A 24,619-nucleotide genomic window follows, 5' to 3' on the forward strand; every position below is an offset into this window, starting at 1 on the left:
ACACCCCCACTGGCACCGCGCCAGGTGGTCCCAGTTTGACCTCTAAAAATTATGGTAAGCCTAGTTATTAGTGATTATACAAAACTTGCTGTTTTGGTTCAGTTAATATCTTGCTATGTAATATATGACGCATACATCGCTTCCTAGACATGCGGTGCATAAATCTTTTATTGACAAGCTATTTCATTATAAAACAATGGATAACTGACTCTGGTCCATCTTCCCATCTCCAGCGTCTTCGTTGCCTCGGAGATCAGTGACGTCCCTTAATTCTTTGCCCTCCCATTGGCCAGCAGCATAGAGAATTTGAGAAGAGTCCAGAATGCGGAACCGGAAGCCGCACGTGGAGCCCAGCTAGTGATGAGAAGCTGCAGTTTCTGGAAGCTTCTCTCACAGTTTATATGTAGCTGTGCCGCCCCCTCCTCTCTCATATTGACTCGCAGAGAAATACGAGGAGCGGAGCTTGGTGATAGCGCCTTATTGTTCTAGCCCTGTCTATATTGTCACTATACTGTGACATACTGAGCGCTGATAGTATATTGAGACTCTGACTCTCATTAGCTTGCGGCAAGTCCGTTATCACCATGTCGGTGGTAGGCTTTGATCTGGGTTTTCAGAACTGTCACGTCGCCATCGCCAGAGCCGGCGGTATTGAGACCGTAGCCAACGAGTTCAGCGATCGGTGTACCCCGTAAGTAATGTAAAAGGAGGGTTGAGTTCTCTAAACAGTTAAACGCAGCCATCCTTGTCCTCGATGCAGAGGACCAAGATGTTGTGTAATAATGACCAACGTGTAGGACTCTGTCTGTGTAATACTGACCAACCTGTCAGTGTAGGATTAGATGAGCTCATTCATTCATACACTACAATTTACTACATGCACAATATATGTGACTGTCACTTCTCAGTGATGCATCAAGTTAACTCATTTAGTAAATAGATGTATTTTACACTCATTGTCATGTGATATCGGCTTTATTATCTGGAAACCTCCTCACAGCCAGATGTCCAGATAAAATAGCCTTCCCATGGCAGCTTGAGTGATGTCACGGCGCTTCGAGATTGTGTGCGACAGTGACGTAGGCAGGATAGAAATGTCTGGAATCTTCTAGAACCGTTTGATATTCCTGAGAGTATGAACCATTACAAGGCCTTATATTATGTTATACATAACCTGGATATTCCCAACATGACTATATATATATATATATATATATATTACACTAAATGAGTAATTTTCCAATGAAAGTCTTCATAATAAATAAAGTAGACTAATATCCAGGAATGTTAAAAAATGTATTACAAGTGAAATATCTTTCTATTTATTTCCTTGATAAGATATTTTGGAAGCATATTTTTTCTAAAATTATTACCAAGCTTTGAAATGTTTATGAAGTAAGAGAGCTTTCTCTGTTTTATTGTTGTACATTGTGGACATGGGGACAAATAAATACTTAAAACTAGCAATTTAAAAAGTCATAAACATGCTTGTGCACACACAATCTAATTCCTATAAAGTGGATACATATTAAGGTATATGTCGGCTGTAGAGGATGGAAGCCCCTGATGTGAAAATATATATATATATATATACATTTTTTTTTTTTTTTTTTACCTAAGGCATAAATGAGTCATTATACATATAAATCAGTCACTGTGTGGAATGTATAAGGGAACGTAATCTACAAAATTTTCATAAAAGGGTGGAACACTATGTAACGAAAAAGCATATTACAAAGTATTTTTGCAATGAATAAACATTTTAAGAGGAGTCCAGTTAATCAGCTTTGTTGCATGCCAAGGCGTAACGTTTGGACACTCCAGTGTTTGGTATCAAAAGCTATTTCAAGTTTAACAAAGCTGTAACTATTTTTTTCTTGCAACATATCCCCCACAATCCCCTACAAAAATGATATACCATGTACGTAACCCTTTACTTGAGGTTTCCTGATTAACTAATATGTCCTGTATTTTTAATTGATGGGCTGGGAAATTATGCAACTTTTTTTTTTTTGCCTGTAGTGCAGGCTGCAGTTTTCCATGCAAAATTTTACTACCACTGTTCTGTGTGAAAGCAACTTTATTTATAACCATTTACCTTTCAACAAAGATTTAAAAAAAGAAAAATCACAATTGATACTTGTTACATTACAACCTTTGCTATTTGCTAGTATTGTAGCATTTTACTCTAGTTGATATTCATATTTGTTCGGTTGTTTGTTAAATATGCATTGCTATGTATTTTGATATTTGCTTAAAGTGAAGGTAAACTTTGGTGAATGAAAGCCCATTTTTTAAAAATACTATTAAAAACAGGGGCACTTTAATTCATCAAAGTTTTCAAAGCAGCCGTTTTGATTAAAAACTTACCTTTTTTTTTCTTTTCACAGCCAGAGCAGCTTCCCCCTCCTGGAAATCCTCTCTTCACACGTCAGCAATGACTAATCCGGCTTCCACAAATCACAGCATGGCCTCAGGCAATGATTACCCTGGGGGGAAAGCCGTGATTGGAGGAAGCCGGATTAGTCATTGCTGACGTGTGAAGAGGATTTCCAGGAGGGGGAAGCTGATCTGGCTGTGAAAAGAAAAAAAGGTAAGTTTTTAATCAAAACGGCTGCTTTGTAAACTTTGATGAATGAAAGTGCCCCTGTTTTTAATAGTATTTTTAAAAAACGGGCTTTCATTCACCAAAGTTTACCTTCACTTTAAAGGGACATAATACTTATATGCTAAATCACTTGAAAGTGATGCAGCATAACTGTAAAAAGCTGACAATAAAATATCACCTTTACATCTCTATGTAAAAATAAGATATTTTACCTCGCAATTTCTTTAGCTCACCAGCTGCAAGTTGGGGGAAAAATATAGCCAATCAGCAGTGCTGAGGTAATGCTTTGCCTTTGCTGTAATCTCATACGATTTCATAAAACTTAGTTAAACTAAATAGGAAAATAACATGCCTGTGCCTGCACATGACAGATGAACACTCCCTAGCAAGTCCTGGGACAAGCATCTTGACTGGCTGCTTAAAGTCTCTTTATGTTGAGGTGTGAATACTTATAAAAATAAATTTGAGGTAAAATGTCTTCCTTTTTTACATAGAGATGTTCAGGTGATCATTTCTAGTCAGCTTTTTACAGCTGTGCTGCATCACTTTCAAATGTTTCAACACTTGGGTATGATGTCCCTTTTTAAGGACAACTTTTCCATACTTATATACTGTATAATTTTTATTTTAAATACAGAGCCGTAGTATCATTTGGAGCAAAAAACAGAACAATTGGTGTTGCAGCTAAAAATCAGGTATGTGTCTTTCACTATTGAGAAGCCTTTTGCCTTTGCAGTATTTGTTTTTAACATTGTATATTAGAGAAAGTAAAAAAAAATAAAAAATACACTAGAACATCCCTTTCATTTTAAAATTAATTTAGCTATTTAAAAACTGTCAACTTGGGAGGATTAAAGGGACAGTCAACACCAGATTTTTTGTTGTTTAAAAGATAGGTGATCCCTTTATTACCTATTCCCCAGTTTTGAACAACCAACACAGTTATAATAATACACATTTTATCTCTGATTACCTTGTATCTAATCATCTGCAGGCTACCCCCTTATCTCATTTCTTTTCACAAACTTACATTCTAGCCAATCAGTGCTGACTCCTAGGTAACTTCACGTGTTTGAGCTCAATGTTATCTATACGGCACACATGAACTAATGCCCTCTAGTGGTGAAAAACTGTCAAAATGCATTCAGCTTAGAGGTGACCTTCAAGGTCTAAGAAATTAGCATATGAGCCTCCTAGGTTTAGCTTTTAACTAAGAATACCAAGGGAACAAAGCAAAATTGGTGATACAAGTAAATTGGAAAGTTGTTTAAAATTACATACCCTATTTGAATCATTAAAGTTTATTTTGGACTTGACTGTCCCTTTTAAGGTTTGGTACTGACAGTGGAACTTTAGGGCCAAATGACAAAGATAAAAATAAGTTTCCAGTTTACTTTTATCATCAAACTTACTTTGTTCTCTTGACAGACATCCCGACCTGCAAAAACTCATTTCAGGGAGGTGCCCCCCTGCCCCAATTCAGAATTCCTCAGTGCTCTGATTATGAAATAGTTGAAAATGTTATCACAAAAAGTGAGAAAACTAAAAAAAGACAAGATGAACCATGTGTGTGTATGTATATATCTATCTATATCCATTTTATAGCTATAAAGTATGGGGGTCTGCACAATATAGAGTATGGGAGTCTGCACATCTCATATATATATATATATCTCTATCAGGTCTGCTATGTCTGGCCACCAGGAGGAGGCAAAGACACCCCAGCCAAAGGATTAAATACCTCCCCCCACTCCCCTCATCCCCCAGTCATTCTTTGCCTTTCGTCACAGGAGGTTGGCAGAAAAATGTCTCTGAAGATTCGGAGTAGTCTCTTATGGAGGGTAGTACGCTAAGCAATGAGACTGGAGTTTTAAGAAGTCCTCAAAAAAGGAGGAATGGGGGGGAGACTGGACAAGAAGGGGTTAATTAGCACTCATTCCTATAGTTTATGGTAAATAAGTTGATACATTCAACTATGCATTAGGAAGATAATTAAGTTAAAACTAATTATTTATTAAACCACTATAAAAGAGAGTGTAAGAAGAATAAACACTCTCACCGTTACCAAAAAATGCTCCACACTCACACTGTTAATATCACACTGCAATATACCCAGACAGTGAAACACAGATTCAACCACCCCCCTGTATTCCTGGCCAGTAACAGGATACGCTGGCTTCAGGTGACAGGGATGGTTTCTATACTATGACACGTCCCTTGCAGCTGATTGACTATAGCGTGAGTAACAAAAAGTAGAAAATATTAAAAACACTATGCTTCATTAAGCATACTGCTGTGCTTTGCACAAACGCGTTTCGGCCGAGTAGCGGCCTTTCTCAATGTGCAACTTCGAATTGACAAGACGAGTGTCTCGCTGTGAGTGCCTTATATATCCGTCTCCTATTTCATTTACCCAATCGCAGCGTGCGTATTGTTCACGCCCACCTCTAAGCCACTCACACGCGATTTAGTATTAGCGTGTCAGGGGATGAGAGTCAGTATACGATTGGTTACTCGTGAAATCCTCATAACCAATTGCTGATAACCTTTAGTTCTCTACGGTCATTATGAGGAATGGATATTAGGATAACTGTAGCTGAGATCACTCTAAATAGTGCGATTCTATGTGCACCCAGAAATTGTGGTTCCAAGGGCCAATTATGTTTTTTAAGAACAAAAGTCAGTATTTACGGTGTGCAAATAATATATACACAGCGTGCCAAATAGTTCTAGATCATAGATAACAATTATGGCTCATTATTAGATTTATTAATATTGATAGCTCTCACGGTACAATGCATAAAGCATTGATTACTTGGTAAATATAATAAGATGAAAAGGATATATTTAGCCTTAGCTGTCTCCTTTACATAGATCATTTCTCATTATGTAAAAAGTAGCATTTACCCAGATATGTAATGATTTATATGTCACCACACAATAAATATTTTATCGTTACACATACTGAAAAGCAACGCTATGTCTGTGCAAATAGAAATTCCTGCTTGTGCAAGGCATCACTATGAAATCATTGTATAATGTGTGAAATGATAAAAGATACATAATCCCTTATATGCTGGATCTATTATGTGCAGTATGACATCTAACATACAAACATCTAGATATTTTTTACTACATTTTTGGAGACAAGTAAAAAGCAAACCGATATAAACTTTGCGGTTCAATAGTTTTACATGATTTACGTTTGTAAAATATCATGTCCATTACCTTATTAAATTATGATGTGCTAATTGATAGCATAATCCGTTGTGCATATCATAATATCATCTAAGGAATTATCTCTGGGTGCACATTAGAATGCAACTAGCTAGAGATCATCAAATTAAGTTATATCATTACAAGTAATAAAGTTGAATCATACAGTGAATTATCAGAGGAATAGCAATAAAATATCTTATCTCCCTCTTAGAAGAATCTGAAAGGGATCCCAAAGAGACAGTATATAGTGAGACAAAGTGGCGCGATATACTAAAAACAAAATCTCAATTTATACCTCCCCCTAGTACCTCACATAACACTGTAACGTTTCTTGATTTAGTGTGCAAAGACATATTAGCAATTCCACCAGAAATGGATACATTGGAAGACAATTTTTCTGAAGAAGAAAGATTGGCACTGAAATCTATGAAACAATGGACTGATGTCCAAATCAGAGTGACAAGGGAGGGAATATTGTATTATGGCCCACTGAAAAAAACAATTAAATAACCCTAAAAATTATTAAAAAATTTTGGAAACCCAACGGAAGATTTTCTTAAACAGTATAAAAATTGATTTGTTCAGCAGCTGCTGAAGGCATCATTGATAAAAAAGAGCTACAATATCTAGATGTCAAACACCCCACAATAGCAACACTTTATTTATTACCTAAGATCCATAAAAATCTGGAATGCCCACCAGGAAGCCCTATTGTCTCTGGCATTGGGTCAATGACTGAAAAGGCCAGTAGATATGTGGATGCTAGACTTAGATATATAGTGGATGCTTTGCCCTCTCATACCAGAGACTCTATGCACATACTGAACAAAATTGACAGATTGACTGTAAGATCGGAATCCATATTAGTAACTTGTGACGTGGAGTCTTTATATACAAGTATAGACAAAAAGTGGGGCTGCAAAGCAGTGTCCTATTTCTTGTCAAAAAATAAAGACCTCACAGATGAAACTAAGCAATTCATCATTGACCTGTTGGAATTTGTGTTAGAACACAATTACTTTGTCTTTGATGGGAAGTTTTATCTCCAACTGTGTGGAACCGCGATGGGGACATCCTGCGCCCCTACTTACGCCAATATATACCTGGGCTGGTGGGAGGAAACTGTAGTTTTTCACACGAATATTCTACAGTTTACCAAGTACATCACCCACTGGTCCAGGTATATAGACGACATTTTGTTTGTATGGGAGGGCTCTATAGAATTACTCCATGAGTTTATTTCGACCCTTAATGACAATCCCTTTGGATTATATCTCACCATGCCATATGATGATAAAAAGGTAGAATTCCTAGATTTATCTATTTTAAAATGTAACAACAATCTAGAGACGGAAACCTTTAGAAAGCCTACGGCCACAAATAATATCCTTAGCGCTAATGGTTCTCATTATCCTAACACTATTAGGAGTTTACCAATTGGGGAGTATTTGAGGATACGTAGAAATTGTTCATCACTAGAATCTTTCCAAAAGGCTGCTAATGAATTAAGGAATAGACTACTTTTGAGGGGTTATTCTAGAAAGTCTCTTAAGAGAGCCTATCAGAAAGCATTATACAAATATAGGGAGGAACTTCTAAGACCCAAAAAGATAGAGGCAAATTCAAACTCGCTAAGATTCATCTCCACATATTGCAACCAAAGCCAACAGGTATCCAATATACTATCAAAACACTGGCATATTTTACAACTAGATGAACAGTTAAATTTCATTATCCCAGAGAATCCTATGTGTACCTAATAGACGTGCTAAAAATTTAAGTGATCAATTAACCTCCAGTCATTTTGACAGAAATGCCAAAAAAGCTCCGATATATAAAGGATCCATAGCATGTGGTAATTGTAAAAACTGCACATATATGGTTAAAAAGAAATACATGATGCATAGATATAATAGAAAGTGGACAATTCAGAATCACATCACTTGCAAAACTTCAAATGTGATCTATTGTCTGTCATGTAGCTGCAACTGTTTTTATGTAGGTATGACTACTAGACAAATGGGGGTTAGAATCACTGAGCACCTTAGCAATATACGTAACGCAGCAAAGGATGTAGAAAAAGGCAAACAAATCACCAGTGTTGCCAGGCATTTTCTACACCATCATAAAGGAAAGACCAATACTTTTAAATTCTGGGGACTGGAAAGTACACGCCCTGGCATATGGGGTAGCGATATGGAACAAATTTTGCTAAAAAAAGAAGCGAGATGGATATTTAATCTTAATACTGTCATGCCCAATGGCATGAATGAGAATAATAATTTTTGGGCATTCCTCTGATAATTCACTGTACGATTCAACTTTATTCCTTGTAATGATATAACTTAATTTGATGATCTCTAGCTAGTTGCATTCTAATGTGCACCCAGAGATAATTCCTTAGATGATAATATGATATGCACAACGGATTATGCTATCAATTAGCACATCATAATTTAATAAGGTAATGGACATGATATTTTACAAACGTAAATCATGTAAAACTATTGAACCGCAAAGTTTATATCGGTTTGCTTTTTACTTGTCTCCAAAAATGTAGTAAAAAATATCTAGATGTTTGTATGTTAGATGTCATACTGCACATAATAGATCCAGCATATAAGGGGTTATGTATCTTTTATCATTTCACACATTATACAATGATTTCATAGTGATGCCTTGCACAAGCAGGAATTTCTATTTGCACAGGCATAGCGTTGCTTTTCAGTATGTGTAACGATAAAATATTTATTGTGTGGTGACATATAAATCATTACATATCTGGGTAAATGCTACTTTTTACATAATGAGAAATGATCTATGTAAATGAGACAGCTAAGGCTAAATATATCCTTTTCATCTTATTATATTTACCAAGTAATCAATGCTTTATGCATTGTACCGTGAGAGCTATCAATATTAATAAATCTAATAATGAGCCATAATTGTTATCTATGATCTAGAACTATTTGGCACGCTGTGTATATATTATTTGCACACCGTAAATACTGACTTTTGTTCTTAAAACATAATTGGCCCTTGGAACCACAATTTCTGGGTGCACATAGAATCGCACTATTTAGAGTGATCTCAGCTACAGTTATCCTAATATCCATTCCTCATAATGACCGTAGAGAACTAAAGGTTATCAGCAATTGGTTATGAGGATTTCACGAGTAACCAATCGTATACTGACTCTCATCCCATGACACGCTAATACTAAATCGCGTGTGAGTGGCTTAGAGGTGGGCGTGAACAATACGCACGCTGCGATTGGGTAAATGAAATAGGAGACGGATATATAAGGCACTCACAGCGAGACACTCGTCTTGTCAATTCGAAGTTGCACATTGAGAAAGGCCGCTACTCGGCCGAAACGCGTTTGTGCGAAGCACAGCAGTATGCTTAATGAAGCATAGTGTTTTTAATATTTTCTACTTTGTTACTCACGCTTTAGTCAATCAGCTGCAAGGGACGTGTCACATAGTATAGAAACCATCCCTGTCACCTGAAGCCAGCGTATCCTGTTACTGGCCAGGAATACAGGGGGGTGGTTGAATCTGTGTTTCACTGTCTGGGTATATTGCAGTGTGATATTAACAGTGTGAGTGTGGAGCATTTTTTGGTAACGGTGAGAGTGTTTATTCTTCTTACACTCTCTTTTATAGTGGTTTAATAATTAGTTTTAACTTAATTATCTTCCTAATGCATAGTTGAATGTATCAACTTATTTACCATAAACTATAGGAATGAGTGCTAATTAACCCCTTCTTGTCCAGTCTCCCCCCCCCCCCCCCCATTCCTCCTTTTTTGAGTAATTATATAAAGGGTTAGCACCAGGGAATATAATATCCCTTTTTTCCTATTACATTACTTTCACAGTGCCAGACTTTTTCTTTCTCTTGTACGTTTTAAGAAGTCCTGTCATAATAAACCCTTTGAATTTTTTTAAAAAACGGCTGTTTTACAGACCTGCTCTCTGTGCTCTTCTGAGCGGGTCTGTTTTTTTCACACATCGCATCGGGCCATAACACTAAGTGCAGCTCGCTCCTGCTCTGTCTGACAGCAGGACCGAGCTGCACTGTGTATAATGGCGTGGTCGGGCCGGGCTGTGACTATACAGCTGGCCCGATGCGCTGTGTGAAAAAACTGACCCGCTCAGAAGAGCACAGAGAGCGGGTCTGTAAAACAGCCGTTTTTTAAAAAAAATTCAAAGGGTTTATTATGTTTTATAAAGTTTGCGCTAATATAATGTTATTTAATTCTGCACTATGTGCAAAATTATATAACATTATTTTTGAGGTTTACTGTCCCTTTAAGTACACCTAGAGGATTCAGCACTGTAGTGTATGTCACGAGCAGTTCAGACCAAACAATGTCTTAGAATAAAAGAATTGGAAGAAAAATAATATTGATAAAGAATGATTAAAAGTACGACAATGAGGGAGAAATGCTAGCGTGTGATATCAGTGTTGTTATTAGGGCTGCAACTAACGATTATTTTCATAATCGATTAATCGGCCGATTATTTTTTCGATTAATCGGATAGAAAGAGAATCAATAATAGTTTTCTATGTTTTAAATAAAATCCACATAATGAGTGTTACAAATATAAACAAAACAAAAACCACAAACTGTTTGAAAAGAGGTAGAACTAGAAAGTTAGACAATCACTGTTAATAACATTCTGTTATTCACTCTTTCAGAAACTTTGCATTGAAATGCAAAAATCTCAACATGTCCACATGCTTCTGGCTAAGGTTGGTTCTCTGTTTGCAGCTATATTTCCTGCAGCAGAAAAAAGGCTGTTGAGGTGTATAAGTAGGGTTTTGCCAATTTCACAAAAGTAGGATTATTTATCTTTGTTAGCTCTTCACCAATGCTAAGTGTTTTCTACCTTGGCAAGGGGCCTCTCAATAAAGTAACCCTTGACTTCATTCTAACATTCTAACATAAAAATATCTTGAATATCTATATGCAATGGTAAATATCCAGCTATAAGGTTAGGGGAAATATCTAGTCCGCTCTAAAAATAACTAATATATACTTATAAAGGTTGAATCTGGTACATATTATCACAATTTATTAAAAATATAAAAAAACAAAATCGGAAGCGCTAAGCGATCTGCTAATAATTGTGCAAACAGATAATAGTGCACATCATTTTAAATAACTCCCATCAATCTAGCGGCAAGGTGTAAACAACAAGCTTGGCACTATATCATGAAAAGCATAGTTCCAAATCACCAGATTTAATATAAACAATCCAAATGATGACTATTATATCTGGGTTGCACATAAGCCATGGGTAGTTGTAAACGTATACTGTCCTGAAAAAGTGAAAAGTAGACGTCTGTAGGCGTCCTTTAGGCTAAGGACATAACCATAAAACACAATACCATGTGCAGGAGTTCATTGGAGTGAAGCAGCTGGTGTTGTGCACAGACCAACTAATTGCAAACCAACTAATCGATTATGAAATTAGTTGACAACTATTTTCATAATCGATTATTATCGATTATGACGATTAGTTGTTGCAGCTCTAGTTGTTATCTTTACTCAGATATATTACTAAAGTGTATATAGCAGATATTTAAAACAATTCGTACGGAGATAAAACAATTACAATATTAACTGTAGCTATGTTGTACACAGTAGTAGAACAATTTATGTATATATATAAACGTGGCTCAAATCGCTAAAATATATATAGCAGGTGAATATATCAATGCATATAGAGATGACAGGGTAAAAATGCAAACTGCAAATATGTAGCTCAAGGGTGTTGCTAAAAAATACAGCGGGTGAGTATCGAAAATGCGTATAGAGATAACAAAGTAGGAACATAAACTGCAACTATGTAATGTACAATAGAGGTACTGCTTGCGTATTTGAAATAAAATATTTAATAAAATGCTTAAAGGGATACTAAACCAAATTTTTTTTTTTTTCTTTCATGATTCAGATAGAGCATGAGATTTTAAGCAACTTTCTAATTTTTCTTTTCTAATTATCAATTTTTCTTCTCATACTATCATGATTTGAAAAAGCAGTACTATAAGCTTTATAGCCAGCCCATTTTTTGTTCAGCACCTGGGTAGCACTTGCTGATTTGTGGCTAAATGTAGCAAACCAATTAGCAAGTGCTACCCAGGGGATGAACTAAAAATGGGCCGGCTCCTAACCTTTCATTACTGCCTTTTCAAATCAAGATAACATGAGAACAAAGAAATTGATAATAGGAGTAAATTAGAAAGTTGCTTAAAATTGCATGCTCTATCTGAATCATGAAAGGAAAAAAATTGGGGTAAGGTTAAACACTGGTTATAGACAGAGATTGTTAAGATTGTGGACGATAAACGGAAATGTTAAGGTCATGGATGAAAAATTGGCCAATCTTAAAAAAGGGTTGTAGTGAAAAATGTGCACAAAGTATATATAAATATCCCAAAAGATTATAAAAATAATAAAAAATGGGGGTTGATAAAAAATAGAAAAAGTGTCCCAAAGAATATAGGGAATGTGAAATGTCCAGAAAAAATAAGGTTAAAGTGTCCCGTATGGTGAGGTCAGATCCTAAGTGAAGTGGGTCTCTACGGGTAGCAAGTGTGGGTAAGTTCAGTCGGATTCCGGGGTGAAAAATAGATATGAAATCCAAAGTGTAACTTATAATTCTTAAGTGTGTGTCCAATTGGAGATGACATGTGAAGAAAAAGAAGAAAGGGCTGCACAAAACAAACTCGATAATGAAAGTACAATTGAAAATGTGCTCACCGGTAAACAGTTTAAAAACTCGGGCTGGTATGTTGTATTTCAAGAACAGTCTACGCGTTTCAGCCTGCAACGAGGCCTTTATCAAGTTGCTACCCGTGGAGACCCACTTCACTTAGTATCTGACCTCACCATACGGGACACTTTAACCTTATTTTTTTTCTGGACATTTCACATTCCCTATATTCTTTGGGACACTTTTCTTTTTTTTTTTCTTTTTTTTTTATCAAACCCCATTTTTTTATTTTTATAATCTTTTGGGATATTTATATATCCCTTGTGCACATTTTTCACTACAACCCTTTTTTAAGATTAGCCAATCCTTTTTTTTTAATTAATCCATGAACTTAATATTTCCGTTTATCGTCCACAATCTTAACAATCTCTGTCTATAACCAGTGTTTAACCTTATATCAATGTTTTAGATCGTATTTTATTATTTATTTTGTTTATATTGCTACTTTATGTCTATACGCATTTTTGATACTCACCCTTCTGTATTTTTTAGCAACACTCTTAAGCTACATATTTGCAGTTTGCATTTTTACCCTGTCATCTCTATATGCATTGATATATGCACCTGCTATATATATTTTAGCGATTTGAGCCACGTTTTATATATACATAAATTGTTCTACTGTGTACAACATAGCTAACGGTAATATTGTAATTTTGTCATCTCCGTACGAATTGTTTTAAATATCTGCTATTTACACTTTAGTAATATATCTAAATAACGTTAACTACACTGATATCGCACTCTAGCATTTCTCGCTCATTGTTGTACTTTTAGTTATTCTTTATCAGTATTATTTTTCTTCCAATTCTTTCTTATTCTAAGACATTGTTTGGTTTGAACTGCTCTTGTGACATACACTATAATGCTGAATCCTCTATCTAAGTGTACTTAAGCCTCTGATGGAGGCTCTCCTTCACTCACACATCTAGGGTTATCGGAGGATTAAGTTCTTTCTGAGACTTCAGAGTATGAACATTCTGGGTCAGAGTCTGCTGCCTCTGAACCTCCGGCTGCGGAGGAATCAGACTTTAGTTTTAGGAATTTGCGCTTTCTTCTAAAGGAAGTTTTTTTGGTGAATTCAGTGGTTCTAGGGGCCAAATTGCCTGAGGAACCTTTGATTCCTAAATTGGATAGAGTTTGAGGACAAGTTGGTACCTTATCCTTCCCTGCTGCTGTTAGATGGTGAACGTTATTAAGAATTGTTCCTCTCTTCTCCTTTTAACAAATAGTTCCCGGTCCTGGACTCTCAATGGAGTTGTGAGTTTCTGTCCCTAAAAGGGATGGCGCTATCTTCACCCTTGCTAACGTATTATCCCGTTTGAGGATAGCTCTTTGTTTTAAGAGCCCATGGATTAAAAATGGAAACTCTGTTAAGAAAGTTGTTTCAACATACAGGTTTTCTCCAACATTGGTGTGTCCGGTCCACGGCGTCATCCTTACTTGTGGGAATATCTCTTCCCCAACAGGAAATGGCAAAGAGTCCCAGCAAAGCTGGCCATATAGTCCCTCCTAGGCTCCGCCCACCCCAGTCATTCTCTTTGCCGTTGCAAAGAGTATGTGGTGTTTAGTTGTAGTTTTTTTTTTATTCTACTATCAAGAGTTTGTTATTTTAAAATAGTGCTGGTATGTACTATTTACTCTGAAACAGAAAAAGAGGAAGATCTCTGTTTGTGAGAGGAAGATGATTTTAGCAGACAGTAACTAAAATCGATTGCTGTTTCCACATAGGACTGTTGAGATGAAGTAACTTCAGTTGGGGGAAACAGTTGGCAGACTTTTCTGCTTAAGGTATGACTAGCCATATTTCTAACAAGACTGTGTAATGCTGGAAGGCTGTCATTTCCCCTCATGGGGACCGGTAAGCCATTTTCTTAGTCTCAAACAGAATAAAGGGCTTAATATGGGCTATAAAACTGGTAGACACTTTTATGGGCTAAATCGATTGCTTTATTTGGACATTTTATACATGTTTATGCTGATAATTCACACTTATAAACTTGGGGAACGTTTTTTAACGTCAGGCACTATGTTAGACACCTTTTCCAGTCAGGAAGGGCCTTCCCAGTTGTAGGCTGAGCCTCATTTTCGCGCCATTACTGCGCAGTTGTTTTTGAGAGCAAGACATGCAGATGCATGTGTGAGGACCTGAAAGAAGTTGGAAAAGTTCCTAGAAGGCGTCATTTGGTATCGTATTCCCCTCTGGGCTTGGTAAATTCACAGCAAAGGCTGTAGCTGGGACTGTATAGGGGTTAAATCTGTAACCGGCTCCGGTTTAGTTATTTTAAGGGTTAAAGCTCTGAAAATTGGTGTGCAATACTTTTAATGCTTTAAGACACTGTGGTGAAAGTTTGGTAAATTTTGAACAATTCCTTCATATTTTTTCACATATTAAGTAATAAAGTGTGCTCTGTTTAAAATTTAAAGAGACAGTAACGGTTTTGTTCTAAAACGGTTTTTGTGCTTTATTGACAAGTTTAAGCCTGTTTAACATGTCTGTGCCCTCAGATAAGCTATGTTCTATATGTATGAAAGTCAATGTGTCTCCCCTTTCAAAATTGTGTGATAATTGTGCCATAGCGTCCAAACAATGTAAGGACAGTACTGTCACAGATAATGAAGTTGCCCAAGGTGATTCATCAGATGAAGGGAGTAGACATGGTTCTACATCATCTCCTTCTGTGTCTATACCAGTTTTGCCCACGCAGGAGGCCCCTAGTACTTCTAGCGCGCCAATGCTTATTACCATGCAACAATTGACGGCTGTAATGGATAACTCCATATTGCAAATATTTTATCCAAAATGCCTGCATATCAGAGAGAGCGCGATTGCTCTGTTTTAAACACTGAAGAGCAGGAGGGCGCTGATGAAAATTGTTCTGTCATACCCTCACACCAATCTGAAGGGGCCATGAGGGAGGTTTTGTCAGATGGGGACATTTCAGATTCAGGAAAAATTTCTCAACAGGCTGAACCTGATGTTGTGAGATTTAAATTTAAATTAGAGCACCTCTGCGCACTGCTTAAGGAGGTGTTATCTACTCTGGATGATTGTGACAACTTGGTCATTCCAGAAAAATTATTCAAGATGGACAAGTTCCTAGAGGTTCCGGTGCACCCTGACGCTTTTCCTATACCCAAGCGGGTGGCGGACATAGTGAATAAGGAGTGGGAGAAGCCCGGCATACCTTTTGTTCCCCCTCCTATATTTAAGAAATTATTTCCTATGGTCGACCCCAGAAAGGACTTATGGCAGACAGTCCCTAAGGTCGAGGGGGCAGTTTCTACTTTAAACAAGCGCACTACTATTCCTATCGAGGATAATTGTGCTTTCAAAGATCCTATGGATAAAAAATTGGAGGGTTTGCTTAAAAAGATTTTTGTACAGCAAGGTTACCTTCTACAACCCATTTCGTGCATTGTTCCTGTCACTACAGCAGCGTGGTTCTGGTTCGAGAAACTAGAAAAGTCGCTCAGTAGAGAGACTCCATATGAGGAGGTTATGGACAGAGTTCACGCACTTAAGTTGGCTAACTCTTTTATTTTAGATGCCGCTTTGCAATTAGCTAGATTAGCGGCGAAAAATTCAGGGTTTGCAATTGTGGCGCGCAGAGCGCTTTGGCTAAAGTCTTGGTCAGCGGATGTATCATCCAAGACAAAATTGCTTAACATCCCCTTCAAGGGTAAAACTCTCTTTGGACCAGAATTGAAAGAGATTATCTCAGACATCACTGGGGGAAAGGGCCACGCCCTCCCACAAGATAGGCCTTTCAAGGCCAAGAATAAGTCTAATTTTCGTTCCTTTCGTAATTTCAGGAACGGACCGGCCTCTAATTCTGCATCCTCTAAACAAGAGGGTAATGCCTCACAGTCCAAACCAGCCTGGAAACTGATGCAAGGCTGGAACAAGGGTAAGCAGGCCAAGAAGCCTGCTACCGCTAACAAAACAGCATGAAGGAGTAGCCCCCGATCCGGGACCGGATCTAGTGGGGGGCAGACTCTCTCTTTGCTCAGGCTTGGGCAAGAGATGTTCAGGATCCCTGGACGCTAGAAATAGTTTCTCAGGGTTATCTTCTGGAATTCAAGGAACTACCCCCAAGGGGAAGGTTCCACATGTCTCACTTATCCTCAAACCAAATAAAGAGACAGGCGTTCTTACATTGTGTAGAAGACCTGTTAAAGATGGGAGTGATGCACCCAGTTCCAATGACGGAACAAGGAATGGGATTTTACTCAAATCTGTTCGTAGTTCCAAAAAAAGAGGGAACCTTCAGACCAATTCTGGATTTAAAGATCCTAAAAAATTTCTCAGGGTACCATCGTTCAAAATGGAAACCATTCGAACGATTCTACCCACTATCCAGGAAGGTCAATTTATGACTACCGTGGATCTAAAGGATGCGTACCTACATATTCCTATCCACAAAGAACATCATCAGTTCCTAAGGTTCGCCTTTCTGGACAAACATTACCAGTTTGTGGCCCTCCCATTCGGATTAGCCACTGCTCCAAGGATTTTCACAAAGGTACTCGGGCCCCTTCTAGCGGTTCTAAGACCAAGGGGCATTGCAGTAGTACCATACTTGGACGACATTCTAATACAAGCGTCGTCCCTTTCAAAAGCAAAGGCTCATACAGACATGGTTCTGGCCTTTCTCAGATCTCACGGATGGAAGGTGAACATAGAAAAAAGTTCTCTGTCTCCGTCAACAAGAGTTCCCTTCTTGGGAACAATAATAGATTCCTTAGAAATGAGGATTTTTCTGACAGATGTCAGAAAGTCAAAACTTCTAAGCGCTTGTCAAGTTCTTCATTCTGTTCCACGTCCTTCCATAGCTCAGTGCATGGAAGTAGTAGGGTTGATGGTTGCAGCAATGGACATAGTTCCTTTTGCTCGAATTCATCTAAGACCATTACAACTGTGCATGCTGAAACAGTGGAATGGGGACTATACAGACTTGTCTCCAGTGATTCAAGTAGATCAGAAGACCAGAGATTCACTCCGTTGGTGGCTAACCCTGGACCACCTATCCCAGGGAATGAGCTTCCGCAGACCAGAGTGGGTCATTGTCACGACCGACGCCAGTCTAGTGGGCTGGGGCGCGGTCTGGGAATACCTGAATGCTCAGGGACTATGGTCTCGGGAAGAGTCTCTTCTCCCGATAAACATTCTGGAACTAAGAGCGATATTCAATGCTCTCAGGGCTTGGCCTCAACTTGCAAAGGCCAGATTCATAAGATTCCAATCAGACAACATGACGACTGTTGCGTATATCAATCATCAGGGGGGAACAAGGAGTTCCCTGGCGATGAAAGAAGTGACCAAAATAATACAATGGGCGGAGGATCACTCCTGCCATCTATCTGCGATCCACATCCCAGGTGTGGAAAACTGGGAAGCGGATTATCTGAGTCGTCAGACATTCCATCCGGGGGAGTGGGAACTTGCCCAGTTGACTCAATTATGGGGCATTCCAGACATGGATCTGATGGCATCTCGTCATAACTTCAAGGTTCCTTGCTACGGGTCCAGATCCAGGGATCCCAAGGCGACTCTAGTGGATGCACTAGTAGCACCTTGGATCTTCAACCTAGCTTATGTATTTCCACCGTTTCCTCTCATTCCCAGGCTGGTAGCCAGGATCAAACAGGAGAGGGCCTCGTTGATCTTGATAGCTCCTGCGTGGCCACGCAGGACTTGGTATGCAGACCTGGTGAATATGTCATCGGTTCCACCATGGAAGCTACCTTTGAGACAGGACCTTCTTGTTCAGGGTCCATTCGAACATCCAAATCTGGTCTCCCTCCAGCTAACGGCTTGGAGATTGAACGCTTGATTCTATCAAAGCGTGGGTTTTCAGATTCTGTGATAGATACTCTGGTTCAGGCCAGAAAACCGGTAACTAGAAAGATTTACCATAAAATATGGCAAAGATATATCTGCTGGTGTGAATCAAAGGGATTCCCATGGAATAAGATAAAAATTCCTAAGATTCTTTCCTTTCTGCAAGAAGGTTTGGATAAGGGATTATCTGCGAGTTCTCTAAAGGGACAGATTTCTGCTTTATCTGTCTTACTACACAAACGACTGGCAGCTGTGCCAGATGTTCAATCTTTTGTTCAGGCTCTGGTTAGGATCAAGCCTGTTTACAGACCTTTGACTCCTCCCTGGAGTTTAAATCTAGTTCTTTCAGTTCTTCAAGGGGTTCTGTTTGAACCTCTACATTCCATAGATATTAAGTTGTTATCTTGGAAAGTTTTGTTTTTGGTTGCTATTTCTTCTGCTAGAAGAGTTTCAGAGTTATCTGCTCTGCAGTGTTCTCCGCCCTATCTGGTGTTCCATGCAGATAAGGTGGTTTTGCGTACTAAGCCTGGTTTTCTTCCAAAAGTCGTTTCTAACAAAAATATTAACCAGGAGATAGTTGTACCTTCTTTGTGTCCAAATCCAGTTTAAAAGAAGGAACGTTTGTTACACAATTTGGACGTAGTCCGTGCTCTAAAATTCTATTTAGAAGCTACAAAAGTTTTCAGACAAACATCTTCTCTGTTTGTCGTCTATTCTGGTAAAAGGAGAGGTCAAAAAGCGACTTCTACCTCTCTTTCCTTTTGGCTTAAAAGCATCATCCGATTGGCTTACGAGACTGCCGGACGGCAGCCTCCTGAAAGAATCACTGCTCACTCCACTAGGGCTGTGGCTTCCACATGGGCCTTCAAGAACGAGGCTTCTGTTGACCAGATATGTAAGGCAGCGACTTGGTCTTCACTGCACACTTTTGCCAAATTTTACAAATTTGATACTTTTGCTTCTTCGGAGGCTATTTTTGGGAGAAAGGTTTTGCAAGCTGTGGTACCTTCCGTTTAGGTAACCTGATTTGCTCCCTCCCTTCATCCGTGTCCTAAAGCTTTGGTATTGGTTCCCACAAGTAAGGATGACGCTGTGGACCGGACACACCAATGTTGGAGAAAACAGAATTTATGCTTACCTGATAAATTACTTTCTCCAACGGTGTGTCCGGTCCACGGCCCGCCCTGGTTTTTTAATCAGGTCTGATGAATTATTTTCTCTAACTACAGTCACCACGGTACCATATGGTTTCTCCTATTTTTTCCTCCTGTCCGTCGGTCGAATGACTGGGGTGGGCGGAGCCTAGGAGGGACTATATGGCCAGCTTTGCTGGGACTCTTTGCCATTTCCTGTTGGGAAAGAGATATTCCCACAAGTAAGGATGACGCCGTGGACCGGATACACCGTTGGAGAAAGTAATTTATCAGGTAAGCATAAATTCTGTTTTTTTACAACCAGACGTGGCCGTTGCTGGAGAAACTATCTTCTGGTGTGACTCCTTATAGGATTGATTGGGGGTTCCCTCAATGTTACTCAGGAAAGATTTACGGCCTTGAGAGTTGCTAATTCTTTTATCTATGATGCTATTAGGCAGATTATTCGCCTAAATGCTAAGACTTCAATTTTTTCTGTTCAGGCCCGTCGGGCTCTGGCTGAAGTCATAGTCTGCGGATATGACTTCTAAGTCTAGACTTCTTTCCCTCTCCTTTGAGGGAATGATTTTGTTTGGTCCACTGTCACAGGGGGCAAGGGGCCCTTCTACCGCAAGAGAATATGAGAGTCTAAGGGACAATTTTTATTCTTTCCGTTTTGTTAAAGCCCATGTCAGCAGTCCTCCGCTAAACCTGAGCAAACTAAGAGCTGTTGGAAGCCGGCTCAGTCCTGGAATAAATCCAAGCAGAGCAAGAAGCTCGCCGAGTCTTAAGTCTGCATGAATGGGCGGTCCCCGGTCCTCTTCTGGATCGTGTAGGGGGCAGACTGTCGCTCTTTTCAGTCGCTTGGTTCAGGGACGTGCAGGATCCATGGGTCCTGGAGGTCATAGCTCAGGGTTACAAGATAGGTTTCAAGTCTCAGTGCGGGATCTGTTCACTTAGGAGTTATTGTCCCGGTGCGTATCGCAGTGAGAGGTTTTGTATATTATTCAAACCTTTTCGTGGTTCCAAAGTAGGAGGGAACTTTCCAACCTATTTGGATCTGTAGTGCTTAAACAAGTTTTTAAATTGTCCCCTCGTTCAAGAGGGAGACAATAGGTCCATTCTTCCCCTTATTCGAGAAGGGCAGTTCATGACCACGATAGATCTGAATAATGCTCCCTTCATGGACCACTTCCAGTTCCTAGGGTTTGCGTTCCTGGACCAGTACTTCCAGTTCATTGATCTTCTGTTTGGCCTAGCTGGTATAGTGGTGAGCATAGCTACCTTCCAAGTAGTTGACCTGGGTTTGATTCCCGGGTAACGCAGCATTCTCCAAGAAGTTTTTCGGAGAGTGGACCATTCAGAATCTTTCCTCTGTCTTTTTCAATCCCTTGGATGGAAGATAAATCTAGAGAGTTCTCTTATTTCAAGTACCAGGGTAGAATTCTCGGGCAGTATAATAGTCTCCATGTACATGAGAACGTTTCTTACAGACCAGAGACGTTGCTCGACATGTCTTGACCTCCTTAAGGCCATCTGTGGCTCGGTTTATGGAGGTGATTGGTCTTATGGCGCCCAGCATGGACATCATTTCCTTTTCCAGGTTACACGTCAGACTGTTGCAACTGCGCATGCTGAAGCAGTGGAACTGCGATCATTCGGGTCTGTCTCAACAGATTTTTCTGGACAACCGATCGAGAGAATCGCTCTCTTGGTGTTTTTGTTCAGATCCCTTGTACAAGGGATGTCTGTCTCAAGACCATCCTGGGTGATTGTGACTACAGTTGGAGTGTCAGGATGGGGAGCTGTTTGGGGTGCCAGGAAGGCACAGGGCCTATAGACTCCTTCCTGATCGTATTTGGGATCTTCGGGCAATATACAATGCTCTGAAGGCTTGGCCTCTGCTGGGTTTGTCCGAGTTTATCAGTTTCCAATCGGACAATATATCCTCGGTGGCTTACATTAACCATCAGGGGGGGACAAGGAAGTATCTCAGATTCTGGAGTGCGCGGAGACCCACATTTCTTTGCTGTCAGAGATCCACATTCCGGGTGTGGACAACTGGGAAGAGGATTTCCTCAGCAGACAATACTTTTAATCCAGGGGATTGGTCTCTCCATCCTGAGTGTTTGCGGAAATTTGCAAGAGGAAGATCTTATGACGTCTCATTACCAAGTTACCCAGATATGGGTCAAGGTACAGGGATCCTCAGGCGGAGCTAACGGATGCATTAGCGGGGCCTTGGAAGTTTTATTTATCTTTTACAGCCTGTTACCACTACTTCCTAGTGTAGAGGCTTGAATCAAGCAGTCATCAGTGATACTGATCCGTCTTGGCCGCGAAGGATATGGTTTGCGGACTAGTGGGGATGTCGTTATCTTTTCCGAAGAAGTTACCTTGTCGCAGGGATCTGCTGACCAAGGTCTCTTAGTCCATCTATGTCTAGATCTCTGAGGCTGACTGCGTGGAGATTGAATGCTTAGTCCTAGACAAGAGAGGTGTTTCTAAGAGTGTTATTTTTACTCTCATTCAAGCTTGTAACTGTTCGTCAAATCTATCATAGGGTGTGGAGGACCTACTTATTCTGTTCTCCAGGATGAACTGGAGAAGGGCTTTTCTGCAAGTCCCCTGAAGGGGGCAGATTACGGCCCTGTGTTACTGCACAAGAGGTTTGCTGAACTTCCTGATGTGCAGTCACTTGTTAAGGCTCTGCTAGGATCACACCTGTGTTTAGATCTATTGCTCCTCCTTGGAGTTGGAATCTTGTTCGTTTTGCACAGGCTCCGTTGGAGCCTATGCATGAAGTAGACATTATACTATTTTCTTGGATGGTTCCTTTTCTACGGGCTATTTCTTCTGCACACAGAGTAGCTGTGAGTACTGCCTTGCAATGCGTCCCTCCTTATCTGGCTTTCTATGCTAAGGTTGCTCTTCGAACCAAGTTAGGTTTTCTTCCTAAGGTTGTGTCAATTTGCAACATCAATCAAGAGATTGTGGCTCCTTTCAACGTAATTCTGGATGTGGTTTGTGCCTTGAAGTCCTATCTTCAGGCCACGTAGGGATTTAGACAAAATTCTTTCTCTGTCTGTTCTTTTTCCAGGAAGCGTGGGGGTCAGAGGGCCTCTTCGACTTCCTTATCTTTTTGGCTGAGGAGTGTCCTCCGTTTCGCATGAGACAGCGGGACATAAGCTTCCTCTGAGGATTACGGATCATTCAACTAGAGCTGTGGCCTCTTCTTGTGCCTTTTAAGAATGAGGCTTCTATGGAGCAGATTTATAAGGCGGCCACTTGGTCCTCTCTACATTCTTTTTCAACGTTTTCCAAATTTGATGTTTTTGCTTCGGCAGCTTTTGGGAAAGGTTCTGTAGGCTGTGGTGCCCTCGGTATAGGGTCCGTGTCCTTTTACCCTCTGTTTTCTTCATTCAGTGTACTTTAGAGCTTGGGTATTTGTTCCCACAAGTAATGAATAAAGCAGTGAAATCTACTCCCATTAAGATGAAAAACATAAATTATGCTTACCTGATAATTTCATTTCCATCTGTGGGAGGAGAGTCCTCTGCTCCCGCCTGTTTCTCCGGGGGGCGGCCCTAAATTTAATCTTCTGGCAACATTTATACCCTGATATTTCTCCTACTGTTCCTTGTTCCCTTGGCAGAATGACTGGGGGGATGAGGGGAGTGGGGGAGGTATTTAAGCCTTTGGCTGGGTTGTCTGCCTCCTCCTGGTGTCCAGGTTCTTAATTCCCACAAGAAATGTATGAAGCAGTGGACTCTCCTCCCACAGATGGAAATGGAATTATCAGGTAAGCATAATTTTGTTTTTCGGGTGTCAGGGAGCAGCTATTTCAATGCAGGAGACTCCTGGGAACTTCCGGGAGAGTTGGAATATCTGTCTTGATATTCTTTCGTTCTTGTCCACTGCAATTTCTTACTAGTTTGGATCTATACATTTATCAATGTTTGATTTGTATTCTCTGTGGCATGTGATTTATTTATTTTTAACTGTTATTATTGTCCTGGAATTTGTTAATCTTCAGTTATGTTATTTGGTCATGTTTGGAATGCATTATTAAAATCCAAAGACTATAAAAGTATTCCTTTTTAGAATATATATATTTTTTTCCTACAGCAAGTCACAAATGCAAATAACACTGTATCTGGTTTCAAGAAATTTCATGGAAGAGCCTTTAACGACCCATTTGTTCAGAAAGAAAAGAATGGTTTGGCATATGATCTGGTCCCCATGAAAAATGGTGGGGTTGGAGTAAAGGTAAGTAGTTTTTATATTTATTGTATCAGGGTGGCCAGTCCTAAATAAGTTGAAGTATACTAGTTTACCAAGTGTGTTAACACAATGTGCTTGTCCGTATATGTGATTAACTACAGAATTGTCATGTATCAGTTATAATAAAGATATTTTGGTACATCTCTATCTACCTTCTGGCCACAGTTGGTTAATATACCACATGCATTTGAATTTGTTTTCTCCCTGCTATTTCTTTTAAGAAGCGCTAAAGATAAATCTTAATGCAGTTTTAATATCAAGGGAGTCATTCATAATAATAATTAAAAAAAAAAACCCCTATTTCCAGCCAATCAATCTGTTGTGGCTCACACAATTATCCTTTTTAAAGGGACATTAAACATTTTATTTTTCAATTTCAAACTGTTTTAGTTTAGAAAAAAAAACGTTGCAATATATGTGCATTATTAATTGTTCCATATTTCCAGTAATTTTAGAATTATTATTTTTTTTTCTCCTCTGAATTAAGTTTTGTAGATAACACATTTTTTTTGTAATATGCAGGTAATGTATATGGAAGAGGAGCACTTCTTCAGTGTTGAACAGATAACTGCTATGCTGTTGACAAAATTAAAGGAGACTGCTGAGTACAACCTCAAAAAGCAAGTGACAGACTGTGTCATATCTGTAAGTGTTTGCTTCACTATAACGTGCAGAGAAAAATGTAGTGGCTATATAGCTCAGGGTTCTAGAGGGGAGCCTTTTAGGTTTATCACAAATAATCC

The 24,619-nt window shown here is 39.3% G+C and overlaps 1 protein-coding gene across 1 annotated transcript in view; it reads left to right on the plus strand.

Moving 5' to 3' along the window:
* The first annotated feature begins 373 nt into the window (after positions 1 to 373).
* HSPH1 (heat shock protein family H (Hsp110) member 1) overlaps positions 374 to 24,619 on the plus strand; it is a 116,593-nt gene continuing 92,347 nt past the window's right edge. The window contains exons 1-4 of the mRNA XM_053708468.1: positions 374 to 691; positions 3,246 to 3,303; positions 23,721 to 23,861; positions 24,399 to 24,521. Of these exons, the coding sequence (XP_053564443.1) occupies positions 585 to 691; positions 3,246 to 3,303; positions 23,721 to 23,861; positions 24,399 to 24,521 (429 nt within the window). The 5' untranslated portion in view covers positions 374 to 584. The remainder of the gene's footprint in view (positions 692 to 3,245; positions 3,304 to 23,720; positions 23,862 to 24,398; positions 24,522 to 24,619) is intronic.

The sequence above is a fragment of the Bombina bombina genome, chromosome 3 (assembly GCF_027579735.1).
Source record: "Bombina bombina isolate aBomBom1 chromosome 3, aBomBom1.pri, whole genome shotgun sequence".
NCBI classification, from domain to species: Eukaryota; Metazoa; Chordata; class Amphibia; order Anura; family Bombinatoridae; genus Bombina; species Bombina bombina.